The sequence below is a fragment of the Salvelinus namaycush genome, chromosome 4 (genome assembly GCF_016432855.1).
Source record: "Salvelinus namaycush isolate Seneca chromosome 4, SaNama_1.0, whole genome shotgun sequence".
Lineage (NCBI taxonomy): Eukaryota > Metazoa > Chordata > Actinopteri > Salmoniformes > Salmonidae > Salvelinus > Salvelinus namaycush.
Genome location: NC_052310.1, coordinates 82,966,575 through 82,989,054, shown reverse-complemented (window position 1 = coordinate 82,989,054; position 22,480 = coordinate 82,966,575). Strand labels below are relative to the sequence as shown.

General features: G+C 42.4%; 1 protein-coding gene across 1 annotated transcript in view; it reads right to left on the bottom strand.

Moving 5' to 3' along the window:
• Positions 1-21,842, bottom strand: part of LOC120046029 (fibulin-7-like) — a 29,918-nt gene extending 8,076 nt beyond the window's left edge. Inside the window, exons 1-4 of the mRNA XM_038990941.1 lie at positions 21,831-21,842; positions 17,484-17,646; positions 13,668-13,844; positions 141-266 (exon numbers count right to left, since the gene is read on the bottom strand). Coding sequence (XP_038846869.1) covers positions 141-266; positions 13,668-13,844; positions 17,484-17,646; positions 21,831-21,842 — 478 coding nt within the window. The remainder of the gene's footprint in view (positions 1-140; positions 267-13,667; positions 13,845-17,483; positions 17,647-21,830) is intronic.
• Positions 21,843-22,480: the final 638 nt, after the last annotated feature.

The following is a 22,480-nucleotide window of genomic DNA, read 5'->3' as shown; positions in this document are numbered from 1 at the left end:
CAATACTGCCCCCAGCCATAAGAAGATATGCAACAAAACATAATACGTGAGATATTAACGAATAGCAATGTCATGCAGTTGTCGTTAGTTCCTATGTGTTCTGGTAGGGTCTCAGGTGTATGATGTCTGGTACTGCTGACCTGTCTGTGTCTGGTGCTGACAGTTGGATCCATTCCAGCTCTGTGAACAGGTGCACCTGTACTGGTTTACTCCCTCTACACAGGTCCCTCCGTTCTGGCATGGGTTACTGGAGCACTCACTCACATCTATGGACAAAAGGGAGAGCTGAAAGAATTAAAGATGTCCCTGAACAAGATGGCCGCCCTGCTGTCACATTTCCTGGCATGTGGAATCCCAATATCCATTCTAGTGTTCTATTTAACTCTGTGGTTGAAACTGTTGAAAATACATACATTGTTCCACTGTCAGTTCTCTGCTTGTCTTAGACCCATCTAGGAGCTGTACAGTTGAAGTCAGAAGTTTACATACACTTAGGTTTGAGTAATTAAAACTCGTTTTTCAACCATTCCACAAATTTCTTGTTAACAAACTATAGTTTTGGCAAGTCGGTTAGGACATCTACTTTATGCATGACACAAGTATTTTTCCAAATATTATTTACAGACATTATTTCACTTATAATTCACTGTATCACAACTCCAGTGGGTCAGAAGTTTACATACACTAAGTTGACTGTGCCTTTAAACAGCTTGAAAATTCCATAAAGCTTCTGATAGGCTAATTGACATAATTTGAGTCAATTGGAGGTGTACCTGTGGATGTATTTCAAGGCTTACCTTCAAACTCAGTGCCTCTTTGCTTGACATCATGGGAAAATCAAAATAAATCAGCCAAGACCTCAGAAAATAAATTGTAGACATCCACAAGTCTGGTTCATCCTCGGGAGCAATTTCCAAACACATGAAGGTACCACGTTCATCTGTACAAACAATAGTACGTAAGTATAAACACCATGGAACCACAGCCGTCATACTGCTCAGGAAGGAGACGCGTTCTGTCTCCTAGAGATGAACGTACTTTGGGGAGAAAAATGCAAATCAATCCAAGAACAACAGCAAAGGACCTTGTGAAGATGCTGGAGAAAACAGGTACAAAAGTATCTATATCCACAGTAAAGCGAGTCCTATATCGACATAACCTGAAAGGCCGCTCAGCAAGGAAGAAGCCACTGCTCCAAAACCGACATAATAAAGACAGACTACAGTTTGCAGCTGCACATGGGGACAAAGATCGTACTTTTTGGAGAAATGTCCTCTGGTCTGATGAAACAAAAATAGAGCTGTTTGGCCATAATGACCATCGTTATGTTTGGAGGAAAAAGGGGGAGGCTTGCAAGCCGAAGAACACCATCCCAACCGTTAAGCATGGGGGTGGCAGCATCATGTTGCGGGGGTGCTTTGCTGCAGGAGGTACTGGTGCACTTCACAAAATAGTTCGCATCATGGGGAGGAAAATTATGTGGATATATTGAAGCAACATCTCAAGACTTCAGTCAGGAAGTTAAAGCTTGGTCACAAATGGGTCTTCGAAATGGACAATGACCCCAAGTGCACTTCCAAAGTTGTGGCAAAATGGCTTAAGGACAACAAAGTCAAGGTATTGGAGTAGCCATCACAAAGCCCTGACCTTGCAAGCAAGGAGGCCTACAAACCTGACTCAGTTGCACCAGCTATGTCAGGAGGAATGGGCCAAAATTCACCCAACTTATTGTGGGAAGCTTGTGGAAGGCTACCTGAAACGTTTGACCCAAGTTAAACCATTTAAAGGCAATGCTACCAAATACTAATTGAGTGTATGTAAATTTCTGACCCACTGGGAATGTGATGAAAGAAATAAAAGCTGAAATAAATCATTCTCACTACTATTATTCTGACATTTCACATTCTTAACATAAAGTGGTGATCCTAACTGACCTCAAACAGGGAATTTTGACTAGCACTAAATTTCAGGAATTGTGAAAAATGTTGTTTAAATGTATTTGGCTAAGGTGTATGTAAACTTCCGACATCAACTGTTTGTCTGCTCTCTGTCCAGGGGAGGGGTGATACGTTATACAGCAGAATCAGACCAGACTAACCTGGCACCATCATTTACGGACAGAGGACAATTCATTACTTTCCCCGTCAATACTTCCCTTCAAGTCTCCAGCCTCTCGGTTTAAAGTGCTTTAAATAAGAGATTAAATGCTTCACTCCTGATTCATACTGTATAAAGAAGGGGTATAGTTTGAGCTAAATGGACTTGCAGGGATGGATGGTGATTATGTGAGCATGATGAATACAGCTCTCCAGAGACGGTTGGAATGGTTTTATTAGCATTATGGTTTTAATGGTTTTTACTCTATAATTTTAAGAGACACGTGCCTTCCACTGACTCTGTTCATGTCATTGCTTATAACAAGTGAAAAGCTGTCTAGAAGAGATGTGTAGTGTTTTATAAACATGAAGAAAAGGTTACTCCTCTAGCTTGGAAACTTAATCCATTACAACAAAAATGTCTCTTCAATTGCAAAGTGGACAAAGTTAGAAGAAAGCTGTCTTTCTCTTGAGAGTAGTGGCTCTATCAGGGGATTAAGAATAATACACACACCCTACTCTACCCCCCACCCTGTATCCACCGCCACCTCTCTCTGGATTGGTGGAATGACTGATTATTCTACTGCTGGAGGAGGAATAACACACAGGTGACCTTGTCTGACCTGGAGCAGCCCCTGAAAGCCAGGCTAAAAGGGAGAAGGCAGCCGACCGGACAGCTAAAAGGGAGAAGGCAGCCGACCGGACAGCTAAAAGGGAGAAGGCAGCCGACCAGACAGCTAAAAGGGAGAAGGCTGCCGACCGGACAGCTAAAAGGGAGAAGGCAGCCGACCGGACAGCTAAAAGGGAGAAGGCAGCCGACCGGACAGCTAAAAGGGAGAAGGCAGCCGACCGGACAGCTAAAAGGGAGAAGGCAGCCGACCGGACAGCTAAAAGGGAGAAGGCAGCCGACCGGACAGCTAAAAGGGAGAAGGCAGCCGACCGGACAGCTAAAAGGGAGAAGGCTGCCGACCGGACAGCTAAAAGGGAGAAGGCAGCCGACCGGACAGCTAAAAGGGAGAAGGCAGCCGACCGGACAGCTAAAAGGGAGAAGGCAGCCGACCGGACAGCTAAAAGGGAGAAGGCAGCCGACCGGACAGCTAAAAGGGAGAAGGCTGCCGACCGGACAGCTAAAAGGGAGAAGGCAGCCGACCGGACAGCTAAAAGGGAGAAGGCAGCCGACCGGACAGCTAAAAGGGAGAAGGCAGCCGACCGGACAGCTAAAAGGGAGAAGGCAGCCGACCGGACAGCTAAAAGGGAGAAGGCAGCCGACCGGACAGCTAAAAGGGAGAAGGCAGCCGACCGGACAGCTAAAAGGGAGAAGGCAGCCGACCGGACAGCTAAAAGGGAGAAGGCTGCCGACCGGACAGCTAAAAGGGAGAAGGCAGCCGACCGGACAGCTAAAAGGGAGAAGGCAGCCGACCGGACAGCTAAAAGGGAGAAGGCGGCCGACCGGACAGCTAAAAGGGAGAAGGCGGCCGGCAGGAAGGCTAAAAGGGAGAAGGCGGCCGACCGGACAGCTAAAAGGGAGAAGGCAGCCGACCGGACAGCTAAAAGGGAGAAGGCAGCCGACCGGACAGCTAAAAGGGAGAAGGCAGCCGACCGGACAGCTAAAAGGGAGAAGGCAGCCGACCGGACAGCTAAAAGGGAGAAGGCAGCCGACCGGACAGCTAAAAGGGAGAAGGCAGCCGACCGGACAGCTAAAAGGGAGAAGGCAGCCGACCGGACAGCTAAAAGGGAGAAGGCTGCCGACCGGACAGCTAAAAGGGAGAAGGCAGCCGACCGGACAGCTAAAAGGGAGAAGGCAGCCGACCGGACAGCTAAGAGGGAGAAGGCTGCCGGCTGGCCAGCTAAGAGGCGAAAGGCAGCCAACCGGACAGCTAAGAGGGAGAAGGCTGCCGGCTGGCCAGCTAAGAGGGAGAAGGCTGGCCAGCTAAAAAGGGTTCCTAGTCCTCACACAAACAGACAAGGGGAGCAGAAGAAAAGTTCCATTCTTCAGTCTGGAGCTCAGATCCCTCCCTGAATGAAACCATTAAATGTCTCAGTGGACTCAGAAAACACCTGTACAGTACTAGACTACATTCCAGAGCAGGGCACATTCCCCTTCCCTTCTACATGCTGCTGCTATTCCACCATAATAACCACTACGTCCTAAATAGCATCATATTCCCTAAGTAGTGCAATACTTTTGACCAGAGCCCTATACCCTGGTCAAAAGCAGTGCACAGTGAAAAGGATGCCATTTGTTACACAGCCTTGGAATGTCTGGGCTTCTGCCTGTAGCGATGGCCGGACAGAGATGTGAGCCATCAATAGCATGCTTAACATAGCTGCATGCTATCAGACCATGGGCCGTGGTGCTGTAATGACAGCATGCATGGCCTTAGCCTCTGCTTCCTGGAACCCCAAAACAAAGAGACTGTAGGGAGAAACAGAAACACAAGAAGGGGTTATTTTACAGTAGCCCTGCTGCCAGTCCTGGGTTGTGTCCCAAATTACATCATAGTCCCTATGTAGTGCACAACTTATGGGCCCTAGTCAAAAGTAGTGCACTAAATAGGGTGTCATTTAAGACAAATCCCAAGTGGTTCAGTCAGTTCAGTCAGGGTGTTCTCAGGTCTCTATGTAAAGTGGTTCAGTCAGAGTGTGCTCAGGTCTCTATGTAAAGTGGTTCAGTCAGAGTGTGCTCAGGTCTCTATGTAAAGTGGTTCAGTCAGAGTGTTCTCAGGTCTCTATGTAAAGTGGTTCAGTCAGAGTGTTCTCAGGTCTCTATGTAAAGTGGTTCAGTCAGTGTGCTCAGGTCTCTATGTAAAGTGGTTCAGTCAGAGTGTTCTCAGGTCTCTATGTAAAGTGGTTCAGTCAGAGTGTTCTCAGGTCTCTATGTAAAGTAGTTCAGTCAGAGTGTTCTCAGGTCTCTATGTAAAGTGGTTCAGTCAGAGTGTTCTCAGGTCTCTATGTAAAGTGGTTCAGTCAGTTCAGTCAGAGTGTTCTCAGGTCTCTATGTAAAGTGGTTCAGTCAGGGTGTGCTCAGGTCTCTATGTAAAGTGGTTCAGTCAGAGTGTTCTCAGGTCTCTATGTAAAGTGGTTCAGTCAGAGTGTTCTCAGGTCTCTATGTAAAGTGGTTCAGTCAGAGTGTTCTCAGGTCTCTATGTAAAGTGGTCCAGTCAGGGTGTTCTCAGGTCTCTATGTAAAGTGGTTCAGTCAGTTCAGTCAGAGTGTTCTCAGGTCACTATGTAAAGTGGTTCAGTCAGGGTGTTCTCAGGTCTCTATGTAAAGTGGTTCAGTCAGAGTGTTCTCAGGTCTCTATGTAAAGTGGTCCAGTCAGAGTGTTCTCAGGTCTCTATGTAAAGTGGTTCAGTCAGAGTGTTCTCAGGTTTCTATGTAAAGTGGTTCAGTCAGAGTGTTCTCAGGTCTCTATGTAAAGTGGTTCAGTCAGAGTGTGCTCAGGTCTCTATGTAAAGTGGTTCAGTCAGTTCAGTCAGAGTGTTCTCAGGTCTCTATGTAAAGTGGTTCAGTCAGAGTGTTCTCAGGTCTCCATGTAAAGTGGTTCAGTCAGGGTGTGCTCAGGTCTCTATGTAAAGTGTTTCAGTCAGAGTGTGTTCAGGTCTCTATGTAAAGTGGTTCAGTCAGAGTGTGCTCAGGTCTCTATGTATAGTGGTTCAGTCAGAGTGTTCTCAGGTCTCTATGTAAAGTGGTCCAGTCAGAGTGTTCTCAGGTCTCTATGTAAAGTGGTTCAGTCAGAGTGTTCTCAGGTCTCTATGTAAAGTGGTTCAGTCAGAGTGTGCTCAGGTCTCTATGTAAAGTGGTTCAGTCAGTTCAGTCAGAGTATTCTCAGGTCTCTATGTAAAGTGGTTCAGTCAGAGTGTTCTCAGGTCTCCATGTAAAGTGGTTCAGTCAGTGTGTGCTCAGGTCTCTATGTAAAGTGGTTCAGTCAGAGTGTTCTCAGGTCTCTATGTAAAGTGGTTCAGTCAGAGTGTTCTCAGGTCTCTATGTAAAGTGGTCCAGTCAGGGTGTTCTCAGGTCTCTATGTAAAGTGGTCCAGTCAGTTCAGTCAGGGTGTTCTCAGGTCTCTATGTAAAGTGGTCCAGTCAGGGTGTTCTCAGGTCTCTATGTAAAGTGGTTCAGTCAGAGTGTTCTCAGGTCTCTATGTAAAGTGGTCCAGTCAGGGTGATCTCAGGTCTCTATGTAAAGTGTTTCAGTCAGAGTGTTCTCAGGTCTCTATGTAAAGTGGTTCAGTCAGAGTGTTCTCAGGTCTCTATGTAAAGTGGTTCAGTCAGAGTGTTCTCAGGTCTCTATGTAAAGTGGGTCAGTCAGAGTGTTCTCAGGTCTCTATGTAAAGTGGTTCAGTCAGAGTGTGCTCAGGTCTCTATGTAAAGTGGTTCAGTCAGTTCAGTCAGAGTGTGCTCAGGTCTCTATGTAAAGTGGTTCAGTCAGGGTGTGCTCAGGTCTCTATGTAAAGTGGTTCAGTCAGAGTGTTCTCAGGTCTTTATGTAAAGTGGTTCAGTCAGAGTGTTCTCAGGTCTCTATGTAAAGTGGTTCAGTCAGTCCAGTCAGAGTGTCTCAGGTCTCTATGTAAAGTGGTTCAGTCAGAGTGTTCTCAGGTTTCTATGTAAAGTGGTTCAGTCAGTTCAGTCAGAGTGTTCTCAGGTCTCTATGTAAAGTGGTTCAGTCAGAGTGTTCTCAGGTCTCTATGTAAAGTGGTTCAGTCAGAGTGTTCTCAGGTTTCTATGTAAAGTGGTTCAGTCAGTTCAGTCAGAGTGTTCTCAGGTCTCTATGTAAAGTGGTTCAGTCAGAGTGTTCTCAGGTCTCTATGTAAAGTGGTTCAGTCAGAGTGTTCTCAGGTCTCTATGTAAAGTGGTCCAGTCAGGGTGTTCTCAGGTCTCTATGTAAAGTGGTTCAGTCAGAGTGTTCTCAGGTCTCTATGTAAAGTGGTTCAGTCAGAGTGTTCTCAGGTCTCTATGTAAAGTGGTTCAGTCAGAGTGTTCTCAGGTCTCTATGTAAAGTGGTCCAGTCAGGGTGTTCTCAGGTCTCTATGTAAAGTGGTTCAGTCAGGGTGTGCTCAGTTCTCTATGTAAAGTGGTTCAGTCAGAGTGTTCTCAGGTCTCTATGTAAAGTGGTTCAGTCAGAGTGTTCTCAGGTCTCTATGTAAAGTGGTCCAGTCAGGGTGTTCTCAGGTCTCTATGTAAAGTGGTTCAGTCAGAGTGTTCTCAGGTTTCTATGTAAAGTGGTTCAGTCAGAGTGTTCTCAGGTCTCTATGTAAAGTGGTTCAGTCAGAGTGTGCTCAGGTCTCTATATAAAGTGGTTCAGTTAGTTCAGTCAGAGTGTTCTCAGGTCACTATGTAAAGTGGTTCAGTCAGGGTGTTCTCAGGTCTCTATGTAAAGTGGTTCAGTCAGAGTGTGCTCAGGTCTCTATGTAAAGTGGTTCAGTCAGGGTGTGCTCAGGTCTCTATGTAAAGTGGTTCAGTCAGAGTGTTCTCAGGTTTCTATGTAAAGTGGTTCAGTCAGAGTGTTCTCAGGTCTCTATGTAAAGTGGTTCAGTCAGTTCAGTCAGAGTGTTCTCAGGTTTCTATGTAAAGTGGTTCAGTCAGAGTGTTCTCAGGTCTCTATGTAAAGTGGTTCAGTCAGAGTGTTCTCAGGTCTCTATGTAAAGTGGTTCAGTCAGAGTGTGCTCAGGTCTCTATGTAAAGTGGTTCAGTCAGAGTGTGCTCAGGTCTCTATGTAAAGTGGTTCAGTCAGAGTGTTCTCAGGTTTCTATGTAAAGTGGTTCAGTCAGAGTGTTCTCAGGTCTCTATGTAAAGTGGTTCAGTCAGAGTGTTCTCAGGTCTCTATGTAAAGTGGTTCAGTCAGAGTGTGCTCAGGTCTCTATGTAAAGTGGTTCAGTCAGTTCAGTCAGAGTGTTCTCAGGTTTCTATGTAAAGTGGTTCAGTCAGAGTGTTCTCAGGTCTCTATGTAAAGTGGTTCAGTCAGAGTGTTCTCAGGTCTCTATGTAAAGTGGTTCAGTCAGAGTGTGCTCAGGTCTCTATGTAAAGTGGTTCAGTCAGTTCAGTCAGAGTGTTCTCAGGTTTCTATGTAAAGTGGTTCAGTCAGAGTGTTCTCAGGTCTCTATGTAAAGTGGTTCAGTCAGGGTGTTCTCAGGTCTCTATGTAAAGTGGTTCAGTCAGAGTGTTCTCAGGTCTCTATGTAAAGTGGTTCAGTCAGAGTGTTCTCAGGTCTCTATGTAAAGTGGTTCAGTCAGAGTGTTCTCAGGTCTCTATGTAAAGTGGTTCAGTCAGAGTGTTCTCAGGTCTCTATGTAAAGTGGTCCAGTCAGGGTGTTCTCAGGTCTCTATGTAAAGTGGTTCAGTCAGAGTGTTCTCAGGTCTCTATGTAAAGTGGTTCAGTCAGAGTGTTCTCAGGTCTCTATGTAAAGTGGTTCAGTCAGAGTGTTCTCAGGTCTCTATGTAAAGTGGTCCAGTCAGGGTGTTCTCAGGTCTCTATGTAAAGTGGTTCAGTCAGGGTGTGCTCAGTTCTCTATGTAAAGTGGTTCAGTCAGAGTGTTCTCAGGTCTCTATGTAAAGTGGTTCAGTCAGAGTGTTCTCAGGTCTCTATGTAAAGTGGTCCAGTCAGGGTGTTCTCAGGTCTCTATGTAAAGTGGTTCAGTCAGAGTGTTCTCAGGTCTCTATGTAAAGTGGTTCAGTCAGAGTGTTCTCAGGTCTCTATGTAAAGTGGTTCAGTCAGTTCAGTCAGAGTGTTCTCAGGTCTCTATGTAAAGTGGTTCAGTCAGGGTGTGCTCAGGTCTCTATGTAAAGTGGTTCAGTCAGAGTGTTCTCAGGTCTCTATGTAAAGTGGTTCAGTCAGAGTGTTCTCAGGTCTCTATGTAAAGTGGTTCAGTCAGAGTGTTCTCAGGTCTCTATGTAAAGTGGTCCAGTCAGGGTGTTCTCAGGTCTCTATGTAAAGTGGTTCAGTCAGTTCAGTCAGAGTGTTCTCAGGTCACTATGTAAAGTGGTTCAGTCAGGGTGTTCTCAGGTCTCTATGTAAAGTGGTTCAGTCAGAGTGTTCTCAGGTCTCTATGTAAAGTGGTCCAGTCAGAGTGTTCTCAGGTCTCTATGTAAAGTGGTTCAGTCAGAGTGTTCTCAGGTTTCTATGTAAAGTGGTTCAGTCAGAGTGTTCTCAGGTCTCTATGTAAAGTGGTTCAGTCAGAGTGTGCTCAGGTCTCTATGTAAAGTGGTTCAGTCAGTTCAGTCAGAGTGTTCTCAGGTCTCTATGTAAAGTGGTTCAGTCAGAGTGTTCTCAGGTCTCCATGTAAAGTGGTTCAGTCAGGGTGTGCTCAGGTCTCTATGTAAAGTGTTTCAGTCAGAGTGTGTTCAGGTCTCTATGTAAAGTGGTTCAGTCAGAGTGTGCTCAGGTCTCTATGTATAGTGGTTCAGTCAGAGTGTTCTCAGGTCTCTATGTAAAGTGGTCCAGTCAGAGTGTTCTCAGGTCTCTATGTAAAGTGGTTCAGTCAGAGTGTTCTCAGGTCTCTATGTAAAGTGGTTCAGTCAGAGTGTGCTCAGGTCTCTATGTAAAGTGGTTCAGTCAGTTCAGTCAGAGTATTCTCAGGTCTCTATGTAAAGTGGTTCAGTCAGAGTGTTCTCAGGTCTCCATGTAAAGTGGTTCAGTCAGTGTGTGCTCAGGTCTCTATGTAAAGTGGTTCAGTCAGAGTGTTCTCAGGTCTCTATGTAAAGTGGTTCAGTCAGAGTGTTCTCAGGTCTCTATGTAAAGTGGTCCAGTCAGGGTGTTCTCAGGTCTCTATGTAAAGTGGTCCAGTCAGTTCAGTCAGGGTGTTCTCAGGTCTCTATGTAAAGTGGTCCAGTCAGGGTGTTCTCAGGTCTCTATGTAAAGTGGTTCAGTCAGAGTGTTCTCAGGTCTCTATGTAAAGTGGTCCAGTCAGGGTGATCTCAGGTCTCTATGTAAAGTGTTTCAGTCAGAGTGTTCTCAGGTCTCTATGTAAAGTGGTTCAGTCAGAGTGTTCTCAGGTCTCTATGTAAAGTGGTTCAGTCAGAGTGTTCTCAGGTCTCTATGTAAAGTGGGTCAGTCAGAGTGTTCTCAGGTCTCTATGTAAAGTGGTTCAGTCAGAGTGTGCTCAGGTCTCTATGTAAAGTGGTTCAGTCAGTTCAGTCAGAGTGTGCTCAGGTCTCTATGTAAAGTGGTTCAGTCAGGGTGTGCTCAGGTCTCTATGTAAAGTGGTTCAGTCAGAGTGTTCTCAGGTCTTTATGTAAAGTGGTTCAGTCAGAGTGTTCTCAGGTCTCTATGTAAAGTGGTTCAGTCAGTCCAGTCAGAGTGTCTCAGGTCTCTATGTAAAGTGGTTCAGTCAGAGTGTTCTCAGGTTTCTATGTAAAGTGGTTCAGTCAGTTCAGTCAGAGTGTTCTCAGGTCTCTATGTAAAGTGGTTCAGTCAGAGTGTTCTCAGGTCTCTATGTAAAGTGGTTCAGTCAGAGTGTTCTCAGGTTTCTATGTAAAGTGGTTCAGTCAGTTCAGTCAGAGTGTTCTCAGGTCTCTATGTAAAGTGGTTCAGTCAGAGTGTTCTCAGGTCTCTATGTAAAGTGGTTCAGTCAGAGTGTTCTCAGGTCTCTATGTAAAGTGGTCCAGTCAGGGTGTTCTCAGGTCTCTATGTAAAGTGGTTCAGTCAGAGTGTTCTCAGGTCTCTATGTAAAGTGGTTCAGTCAGAGTGTTCTCAGGTCTCTATGTAAAGTGGTTCAGTCAGAGTGTTCTCAGGTCTCTATGTAAAGTGGTCCAGTCAGGGTGTTCTCAGGTCTCTATGTAAAGTGGTTCAGTCAGGGTGTGCTCAGTTCTCTATGTAAAGTGGTTCAGTCAGAGTGTTCTCAGGTCTCTATGTAAAGTGGTTCAGTCAGAGTGTTCTCAGGTCTCTATGTAAAGTGGTCCAGTCAGGGTGTTCTCAGGTCTCTATGTAAAGTGGTTCAGTCAGAGTGTTCTCAGGTTTCTATGTAAAGTGGTTCAGTCAGAGTGTTCTCAGGTCTCTATGTAAAGTGGTTCAGTCAGAGTGTGCTCAGGTCTCTATATAAAGTGGTTCAGTTAGTTCAGTCAGAGTGTTCTCAGGTCACTATGTAAAGTGGTTCAGTCAGGGTGTTCTCAGGTCTCTATGTAAAGTGGTTCAGTCAGAGTGTGCTCAGGTCTCTATGTAAAGTGGTTCAGTCAGGGTGTGCTCAGGTCTCTATGTAAAGTGGTTCAGTCAGAGTGTTCTCAGGTTTCTATGTAAAGTGGTTCAGTCAGAGTGTTCTCAGGTCTCTATGTAAAGTGGTTCAGTCAGTTCAGTCAGAGTGTTCTCAGGTTTCTATGTAAAGTGGTTCAGTCAGAGTGTTCTCAGGTCTCTATGTAAAGTGGTTCAGTCAGAGTGTTCTCAGGTCTCTATGTAAAGTGGTTCAGTCAGAGTGTGCTCAGGTCTCTATGTAAAGTGGTTCAGTCAGTTCAGTCAGAGTGTTCTCAGGTTTCTATGTAAAGTGGTTCAGTCAGAGTGTTCTCAGGTCTCTATGTAAAGTGGTTCAGTCAGGGTGTTCTCAGGTCTCTATGTAAAGTGGTTCAGTCAGAGTGTTCTCAGGTCTCTATGTAAAGTGGTTCAGTCAGAGTGTTCTCAGGTCTCTATGTAAAGTGGTTCAGTCAGAGTGTTCTCAGGTCTCTATGTATAGTGGCTCAGTCCGGGTGTTCTCAGGTCTCTCTGTAATGTGGTTCAGTCAGTTCAGTTAGAGTGTTCTCAGGTCTCTATGTAAAGTGGTTCAGTCAGAGTGTGCTCAGGTCTCTATGTAAAGTGGTTCAGTCAGGGTGTTCTCGGGTCTGTATGTAAAGTGGTTCAGTCAGTCCAATCAGGGTGTTCTCAGGTCTCTACAGAAAATGTCTAACTTTAAAAATATGAGGGGAAGATGAAACATGGAAAATGTATGGAAGAGTTGTTGAAAAATATCCTGGGGAGTAAAGTTGGCCTATACATCTGTACCTGTCCTATGGTCTTCTGGCCCTTGTGGAAGGCAAATTAACACCATGGAGGAGTCCAAAATACAGTAAGCTCTCAGAAGCAAAGACCTCTCACTCTCCCTCCCTAATACAAAATACAGTTAGTCCACAGAGCTAAAGACCTCCCTCTCTCCCTCCCTAGTCCAAAATACAGTAAGCTCTCAGAAGCAAAGACCTCCCACTCTCCCTCCCTAGTCCAAAATACAGTTAGTCCACAGAGCTAAAGACCTCCCTCTCTCCCTCGCTATTCCAAAATACAGTTAGTACACAGAGCTAAAAACCTCCATCTCTCCCTCCCTGGTCCAAAATACAGTTAGTCCACAGAGCTAAAGACCTCCCTCTCTCCCTCCCTAGTCCAAAATACAGTTAGTTCACAGAGCTAAAGACCTCCCTCTCTCCCTCCCTAGTCCAAAATACAGTTAGTTCACAGAGCTAAAGACACTGATACTCTGCCCTCCTATACCTCTCTCTCACCCTCTCTTTCTTTCTCTCTCCCTCTCACTCACCCTCTCTTGCTCTCACCCTCTCTTTCTCTTTCTCTTTCTCTTTCTCTCTTTCTCTCTCTCTCCCTTTCTCTCTCCCTTTCTCTCACCCACTCGCTACCCCTCTCTCTCTCTCTACCCCTCTGCCTGCCCTCTCTTTCTCTCACCCTCTCTCTCCTCTTCTTTATTCTCTTCCTCTCTTTCCCTCTCTCTTCCGCCGTCATCAATCTTTACATGTCTACAGGACCCTCCGTCTGAAGAGACTACTGTAGATTCTAGAACAACAATGGGTTGGTGTTGCAGATGGCAGCTTTCTGTCCAGTAGTGTTCTTTCTACAGCGTAACAAACTAAACATTCCCTAATGAACACGACCCAGGTTAAGTGTACATAGTCACATTGCATTTACCCAACAGTGAGTGTCTGTGTAGCTGCTGCAGCTGCTCTGACCACAGTTTTAAAATCTTCACGGGCCAAATTGTGAAGAACAGGATGGTAGTTTACAGTGATAGTGATGTCTGTAGTAAAAGCTAAGAATTAACAGGTGAATGGATGGATCTCTATAGTGCAAACACATACTGTGAAAACACAGCCCCAATACATAAAAGCACTCTGATATAACGTCAGCATGTAGTTAACACTTTTCCCTGTTACCTTCCCTCCTTACACTTTACTAACACCCTTTCTCCATCTCTCCCTCGCCATCTCTCTCTCCCCATCTCTGCTCTCTGTCGCCCTGTAATACCAGTAAATTCCTGTGCATTGTGAGGACAGAGGCCATGGCAGCAGCAGTAGTGAAATAACAACCGTGTGAGACCTTTACAGTTTACAGTGACTGTCATTTTTAAAGAGGAACGTGTGTGTAGGAGACAGCAAAACAACACACTGACAAAAGGTTGTGTTGGTGGAAACTGCAATCTAAAGAGTTAGATGGGCTCTGGTGTCAGGTGGACAGACACATTGAAACATTTATTAAGTTACTGGCCAAATAGAGGTATGGTGGAGCAGTGTCTGCCGGTCCATCTCTTCATGATTTCCTCAGCCCAGCATTACCTAAAGTGATGTATGTTTGACTATATTGTCTGTTTGGACAGACAGTACTGTACCTTTACCTTTACAGATGGTGTTGACACCGCTCCAACTCCCGTTCTCCTGACACACACGTGTCTCGGGGCCCACCAGGTGGTAACCATGGGAACAGGTGAAATGGACCTCATGACCGATGAAATACTTGGAGCCAAACTTCCTCCCGTGGACAGGGGCTTCCAGGGAGGGGCAAACGGACGGAGCTGAGGGAGGGAGGGAGGGAGGGAGGGAGGGAGGGAGGGAGGGAGGGGCAGGGAGAGAGAGAAGGAGAGAGAGGATTGTCACACGTTTGCATACGGAGTCGTGCATCCAGCATACTGTGGTATTTAGTGTCTGTGGACATGTGTCAACCAGGTTGGTACTGTAGGACTCTAGGACCCCTTCATGGGAAAGATTGATGCAATGCCTCATTTCATCCAACAATACTAGCTCTATAACAATAAAAATTCAAATAGTTCTGAAAAAATGTGCATTTTATTGAGAGAAACTACTACAAATAATGGCTCAATAATACAAAGGCAGCACACAATTGTCCAGAATTGACAGCCAAGGTGTTAATGTAATAACATCAGTATGTGCTGCTTTTCTAAATCTATTAAAATAAAGAGGTTTGACTTCTAGTACAGTATAGCCTACGAGTTATTAAAATAAAGAGGTTTGACTTCTAGTACAGTACAGCCATCACTGCCTGGTATGGCAACTGCTCGGCCTCCGACCGCAAGGCACTACAGAGGGTAGTGCGTACGGCCCAGTACATCACTGGGGCCAAGCTTCCTGCCATTCAGGACCTCTATATCAGGCGGTGTCAGAGCAAGGCCCTAAAAATGGTCAAAGACTCCAGCCACCCTAGTCATAGACTGCTTTCTCTGCTACCGTACGGCAAGCGGTACCGGAGTGCCAAGTCTAGGTCCAAAAGGCTTCTTAACAGATTCTACCCCCAAGCCATAAGACTCCTGAACAGTTGATCAACGGGCTACCCAGACCCCTCTTTTACGCTGCTGCTACTCTCTGTTTATAATCTATGCATAGTCACTTTAACTCTACTTACAGTGCCATGCAAAAGTATTCATCCCCCTTGGCGTTTTTGCTATTTTGTTGCACTATAACCTGTAATTTAAATGAATTTTTATTTGGATTTCATGATTTGGACATACACAAAATAGTCCAAATTGGTGAAGTGAAATGAAATAAATTACTTATTTCAAGAAATTCTAAAAAATAAAAACAGAAAAGTGGTGCGTGCATATTCACCCCCTTTGCTATGAGGCCCCTAAATAAGATCTGGTGCAACCAATTACCTTCAGAAGTCACATAATTAGTTAAATAAAGTCCACCTGTGTGCAATCTAAGTGTCACATGATCTCAGTATATATACACCTGTTCTATAAGGCCCCAGAGTCTGTGGCACCACTAAGCAAGGGGCACCACCAAGCAAGTGGTACCGTGATAACCAAGAAGCTCTACAAACAGGTCAGGCACAAAGTTGTGGAGAAGTACATATAAGGGTTGGGTTATAAAAAAATATCTGAAACTTTGAACATCCCACGGAGCACCATTAAATCCATTATTAAAACATGGAAAGAATATGTCACCACAACAAACCTGTCAAGAGAGGGCCGCCCACCAAAACTCATGGACCAGGCAAGGACGGCAATAAACAGAGAGGCAACAAAGAGACCAAAGATAACCCTGAAGGAGCTGCAAAGCTCCACAGCGGAGATTGGAGTATCTGTCCATAGGACCACTTTAAGCCATACACTCCACAGAGCTGGGCTTTACGGAAGAGTGGCCAGAAAAAAGCCATTGCTTAAAGAAAAAAATAAGCAAACATGTTTGGTGTTCGCCAAAAGGCATGTGGGAGACTCCCCAAACATATGGAAGAAGGTACTCTGGTCAGATGAGACTAAAATTGAGCTTTTTGGCCATCAAGGAAAACGCTATGTCTGGTGCAAACCCAACACCTCTCATCACCCTGAGAACACCACAGTGAAGCATGGTGGTGGCAGCATCATACTGTGGGGATGTTTTTCATCGGCAGCGACTGGGAAACTGGTCAGAATCGAAGGAATGATGAATGGCACTAAATACACAGAAATTCTTGAGGGAAACCTGTTTCAGTCTTCCAGAGATTTGAGACGGGGACGGAGATTCACCTTCCAGCAGGACAATGACCCTAATTATACTGCTAAAGCAACACTTGAGTGGTTTAAGGGGAAACATTTAAATATCTTGGAACGGCCTAGTCAAAGCCCAGACCTGAATCCAATTGAGAATCTGTGGTATGACTTAAAGATTGCTGTACACCAGTGGAACCCATCCAACTTGAAGGAGCTAGAGCAGTTTTTTTCAGCTCCTACATTTTATTGAGCGAGAGAAACATACAGACAGACAGTCTCTCCTCAGTCTAGCGCTGATTAATAACTAATTTCACCAGTTTTCACAATAGAACAGAATAGAATAGCATAGTATATACATAAATATAGAAGAATAGAATAGTATAGTATATACATAAATATAACAGAATAGAATAGTATATACTTAAATAGAACAGAATAGAACAGCATAGTATATACATAAATATAGCAGAATAGAATAGTATAGTATATACATAAATATAACAGAATAGAATAGTATATACTTAAATAGAACAGAATAGAATAGTATATACATAAATATAACAGAATAGAATAGTATATACTTAAATAGAACAGAATAGAATAGTATATACATAAATATAACAGAATAGTATAGTATATACTTAAATAGAACAGAATAGAACAGCATAGTATATACTTAAGTAGAACAGCATAGAACAGCATAGTATATACTTAAGTAGAACAGCATAGAACAGCATAGTATATACTTAAGTAGAACAGAATAGAACAGCATAGTATATACTTAAGTAGAACAGAACAGCATAGTATATACTTAAGTAGAACAGAATAGAACAGGATAGTATATACTTAAGTAGAACAGAACAGCATAGTATATACTTAAATAGAACAGCATAGTATATACTTAAATAGAACAGCATAGTATATACTTAAATAAAACAGAATAGAACTGGCTCTGATAGAAGCACCTGATGATAGCGTAACTAGTTGTCTGGAGAAAGTTGAACCAAAGGGACGGAGTGGTAAACTGGACAAACACACAACCACAACAAGATCAACGCGTCCCACATTGACCCAATGCAATTCCTGAGGTTTATGTGCTAAAGGGCCAAAAGCAGGTCAAAGAGAGTTCACATGTCCTTTAGTGGTATGTAGAAGCTTGGGTTTCAGTGGTAAACTTGAACTTAAAATGTGTCTCATTGTTTTGTTGATTTATTTATCACAACACCAGGAAGGAGGAGATTTGGATTGTATAAATCCACATTATCATGTAGTAAACAATACCATAATTTCCCAAAAACCCAATGATGGTAGACCATACACTGCTGTCTAGCCTCTAACACTCCTCCCCTTCCCCTCTGGTTAGAATGTTATGTCTCCACAGTAGAAAGGAGAACATTCAGTCACTCTTGAAGACAATGGAAGCAGACCAGGCCAGGAGCAGGCTAGGTGGTCTTTCTCTCCAACCAAGGTGCTTCAATAGAGGAGAAAAGTGGAGAAAATTGAAGGTCAATCGAAGTAGATTTCTGGTTTTAATATTAAAGAAACATTTCCAAAATCTCCTTCAATTAGCTCCACTTTTCTCCTCTATTGATTAATCTTGTTTAGAGAGAGCAAGACAGCGATAGGAACACCTAGACTGTTCCCAGATCTCTACATGGCTATAGAAGACCTTCATGTCAGGTGCGGCAGAGTGGTGGAGAATGGTCATCCTCTCTGTCTACTCACCAGCCGACTGATCGGCCTGCGGTAGCTTGGACACAGAGTTCTGTAGGGTTGCCAGTTTGGACTTCATGATGCGTAGTCCCTCTGTGAACCTCATCTCCTGTCCCTTCAGAAACTTCTCCATCTGACGGAGAACACCAACCACCTGGTGTTTGTCCATGCAGTTCTGGAGACAGAGACGTACAGTACATATATGTTAATATAGCAGAACAGAAAAGTTTATAACTGTCCATGCAGTTCTGTAAAATAAAATAAAATATTACTGGTCAAACATTAAAACAACATATAGACCATTTACAGTTGCAGTCCGAAGTTTACATACACCTTAGCCAAATACATTTACACTCAGTTTTTCACAATTCCTGACATTTAATCCTAGTAAAAATTCCTTGTCTTAGGTCAGTTAGGATCACCACTTTATTTAAAGAATGTGAAATGTCAGAATAGTAGAGTAGTAGAGAGAATAATAATAGTAGAGAGAATGATTTATTTCAGCTTGTATTTCTTTCACCACATTCCCAGTGGGTTAGCAGTTTACACACTCTCAATTAGTATTTGGTAGCATTGCCTTTAAATTGTTTAACTTGGGTCAAACGTTTCAGGTAGCCTTCCACAAGCTTCCCACAATAAGTTGGGTGAATTTTGGCCCATTCCTCCTGACAGAGATGGTGGAACTGAGTCAGGTTTGTAGGCCTCCTTTCTCCCACACACCTTTTCAGTTCTGCCCACAAATTTTACATAGGATTAAGGTCAGGGCTTTGTGATGGCCACTCCAATACCTTGACTTTGTTGTCCTTAAGCCATTTTGCCACAACTTTGGAAGTATGCTTGGGGTCATTGTCCATTTGGAAGACCCATTTGTGACCAAGCTATAACTTCCTGACTGATGTCTTGAGATGTTGCTTCAATATATCCACATAATTTTCCTCCTCGTGATGCCATCTATTTTGTGAAGTGCACCAGTTCCTCCTGCAGCAAAGCACCCCCGCAACATGATGCTGCCACCCCATGCTTCAAGGCTTGCAAGCCTCCCCCTTTTCCTCCAAGCATAACGATGGTCATTATGGCCAAACAGCTCTATTTTTGTTTCATCAGACCAGAGGACATTTCTCCAAAAAGTACGATCTTTGTCCCCATGTGCTGTTGCAAACCGTAGTCTGGCTTTTTTATGGCGGTTTTGGAGAAGTGGCTTCTTCGTTGCTGAGTGGCCTTTCAGGTTATGTCGATATAGGACTTGTTTTTACTGTGGATATAGATATTTTTGTACCTGTTTCTTCCAGCATCTTCACAAGATCCTTTGCTGTTGATCTGGGATTGATTTGCACTTTTCGCACCAAAGTATGTTCATCTCTAGGATACAGAACGCGTCTTCTTCCTGAGCGGTATGACGGCTGTGTGGTCCCATGGTGTTTATACTTGCGTACTATTGTTTGTACAGATGAACGTGGTACCTTCAGGCATTTCGAAATTGCTCCCAAGGATGAACCAGACTTGTGGAGGCCTACAATTTTTTCCTGAGGTCTTGGCTGATTTCTTTTGATTTTCCCATGATGTCAAGCAAAGAGGCTCTGAGTTTGAAGGTAGGCCTTGAAATACATCCACAGGTACACCTCCATTTGACTCAAATGATGTAATTAGCCTACCAGAAGCTTCTAAAGCCATGACTTCATTTTCTGGAACTTTCCAAGCTGTTTAAAGGCACAGTCAACTTAGTGCATGTAAACTTCTGACCCACTGGAATTGTGATACAATGAATTATAACTGAAATAATCTGTCTGTAAACAATTGTTGGAAAGATTACTTGTGTCATGCACAAAGTAGATGTCCTAAACGACATGCCAAAACTATAGTTTGTTAACTAGAAATTTGTGGAGTGGTTGAAACATGAGTTTCAATAACTCCAACCTAAGTGTATGTAAACTTCTGACTTCAAGTGTATATGTAAACCAAGAAGCACATACCAGTAGTACATAACCAGGAAATGAGAAACTAGGGAATGTTGGCTTTCAGTTTACCAAGCCACAATTGATTTCTAAGTCATACATAACTGGTCAAATAACAGTCAGTCATGTTTAATATCCATTTAATGGGAAGCATATAAATAAACCATGATTTGCAATATGACAGTATTATTACATAATTAAAATGAGAAAACTTCAATAAATAACAACTTCCAATAAAATCCACAGTAAATGTAATCATCATAAAATGTGAGTAGAGGCAGGTATGATTTAACAAGCAAAGGACAGCTGTGGTACTTAATGACATCACCCGATCAATGCCAAGTCTGCATCCCAAGTGGCACCCTATTCCCTATATAATGGATTTTGACCAGCACTAATTTTGACCAGAGCACTATGGGCCGTGGTCTAAAGTAGTGCACTATATATATAGGGAATAGGTTGCCATTTGGGACACACACCAAATTGAACTTTAGAATGTCTGGTGGTGGGTGGGTTCTGTGGTGGCTGTAGTTACAAATGTTGACATTCCGCCAGTGTTCCCTAGCATTTTCATCAACTGTCACCAAAACAAATCACAATCCAACTCCACAGCTGCACAGTGTTTCCAACAAGACCAGTAACATGTTCTGAATATCATTGTATTGTTATTATTATATGATGTGGCCACCTGGTTATGAATTTAGAGTTCAAAACAATTCCACAGCTGCAAGGGTCTGAACTCCCAACAATACCAATGTAAAAACATGAACGTAATAATTACTGTTTTATTGTTATACTGTAGCACGCCATCAGGTTATGGAAGATGCAGAAGTCATGTTATGTTTTATTAAGATTCAGAAGTCATTATATTTTTTATTAAGATTCAGAAGTCATGTTATGTTTTATTAAGATTCAGAAGTCATTATATTTTTTATTAAGATTCAGAAGTCATGTTATGTTTTATTAAGATTCAGAAGTCATTATATTTTTTATTAAGGTTCAGAAGTCATGTTATGTTTTATTAAGATTCAGAAGTCATGATATTTTTTATTAAGATTCAGAAGTCATGTTATTTTTTATTAAGATTCAGAAGTCATGATATTTTTTATTAAGGTTCAGAAGTCATGTTATGTTTTAATTAAGATTCAGAAGTCATTATATTTTTTATTAAGATTCAGAAGTCATTATATTTTATTAAGATTCAGAAGTCATGATATTTTTTATTAAGGTTCAGAAGTCATGTTATGTTTTAATTAAGATTCAGAAGTCATTATATTTTTTATTAAGATTCAGAAGTCATGATATTTTATTAAGATTCAGAAGTCATTATATTTTTTATTAAGATTCAGAAGTCATGATATTTTATTAAGATTCAGAAGTCATGATATTTTTTATTAAGATTCAGAAGTCATTATATTTTATTAAGATTCAGAAGTCATGATATTTTTTATTAAGGTTCAGAAGTCATGTTATGTTTTAATTAAGATTCAGAAGTCATTATATTTTTTATTAAGATTCAGAAGTCATTATATTTTTTATTAAGGTTCAGAAGTCATGTTATGTTTTATTAAGATTCAGAAGTCATGATATTTTTTATTAAGATTCAGAAGTCATGTTATTTTTTATTAAGATTCAGAAGTCATGATATTTTTTATTAAGGTTCAGAAGTCATGTTATGTTTTAATTAAGATTCAGAAGTCATTATATTTTTTATTAAGATTCAGAAGTCATTATATTTTATTAAGATTCAGAAGTCATGATATTTTTTATTAAGGTTCAGAAGTCATGTTATGTTTTAATTAAGATTCAGAAGTCATTATATTTTTTATTAAGATTCAGAAGTCATGATATTTTATTAAGATTCAGAAGTCATTATATTTTTTATTAAGATTCAGAAGTCATGTTATTTTTTATTAAGATTCAGAAGTCATTATTATATTTTTTATTAAGATTCAGAAGTCATGTTATTTTTTATTAAGATTCAGAAGTCATGTTATGTTTTATTAAGATTCAGAAGTCATTATATTTTTTATTAAGATTCAGAAGTCATGTTATTTTTTATTAAGATTCAGAAGTCATTATATTTTTTATTAAGATTCAGAAGTCATTATATTTTTTATTAAGATTCAGAAGTCATGTTATGTTTTATTAAGATTCAGAAGTCATTATATTTTTTATTAAGATTCAGAAGTCATGTTATTTTTTATTAAGATTCAGAAGTCATTATATTTTTTATTAAGATTCAGAAGTCATGATATGTTTTATTAAGATTCAGAAGTCATATAGATTTTTTATTAAGATTCAGAAGTCATACCCTGGATTCATCCCATACAGTCCGTAACCCCTGTTAACCCTTCTAGCCTCAGCTGTCTCCGCTAGCCCTCCAGCACCTCCCCCTAGTACTCACCTGAAGGAACATGTTAGAAGATGCCACGCCTCTCTCTCTCTCTCCTCTCTCATCCCTCCTCCCTCCTCCCTTCTCCACTTTTTTCTTCTTCTCCAGTGGCAGACCATACAGCAGCTGGACCAAAGCTGTTAGGCAGATGTCTATCAGTCAGACCTCTGTCCAGAACCTTGGCCCTCTGTATATTTTGTATGGCAAGAGAGACACAGGTTGCTTCCCAAATTACACCCTATTCCCTATATAGTGAGCTACTTTTGACCAGGATCCATACAAAGTTATGCACTATATAGGTAATTGGGTGCCATTTGGGACATAGCCACAGACTCCTTGGATAACAATGACTGAATGGACCAGCTTTGTATTCCGTTTCAGCACATAGCCTGGATGCAATGAGCCTATGAACAGTGAGCTATTTGAGAGCAGGCTACTTACTGACAGATAAGCCCATTCCAAAGTATCAGAGAACAGTGAAATGGCAGTTTGCTAATCCTTTTCAATAATAATAACAAGTCTGTAGAAAAGCATAATGTCAGGTGAAGGCATACCTTACATACTTGAAATGACAATCAATGCCCACAGGGAGTACTGGAACTTACCTAACCTTAACTGATCACATGTGTTTCTGCCCTTGAGGCAGAGCTGCCCATAGAACA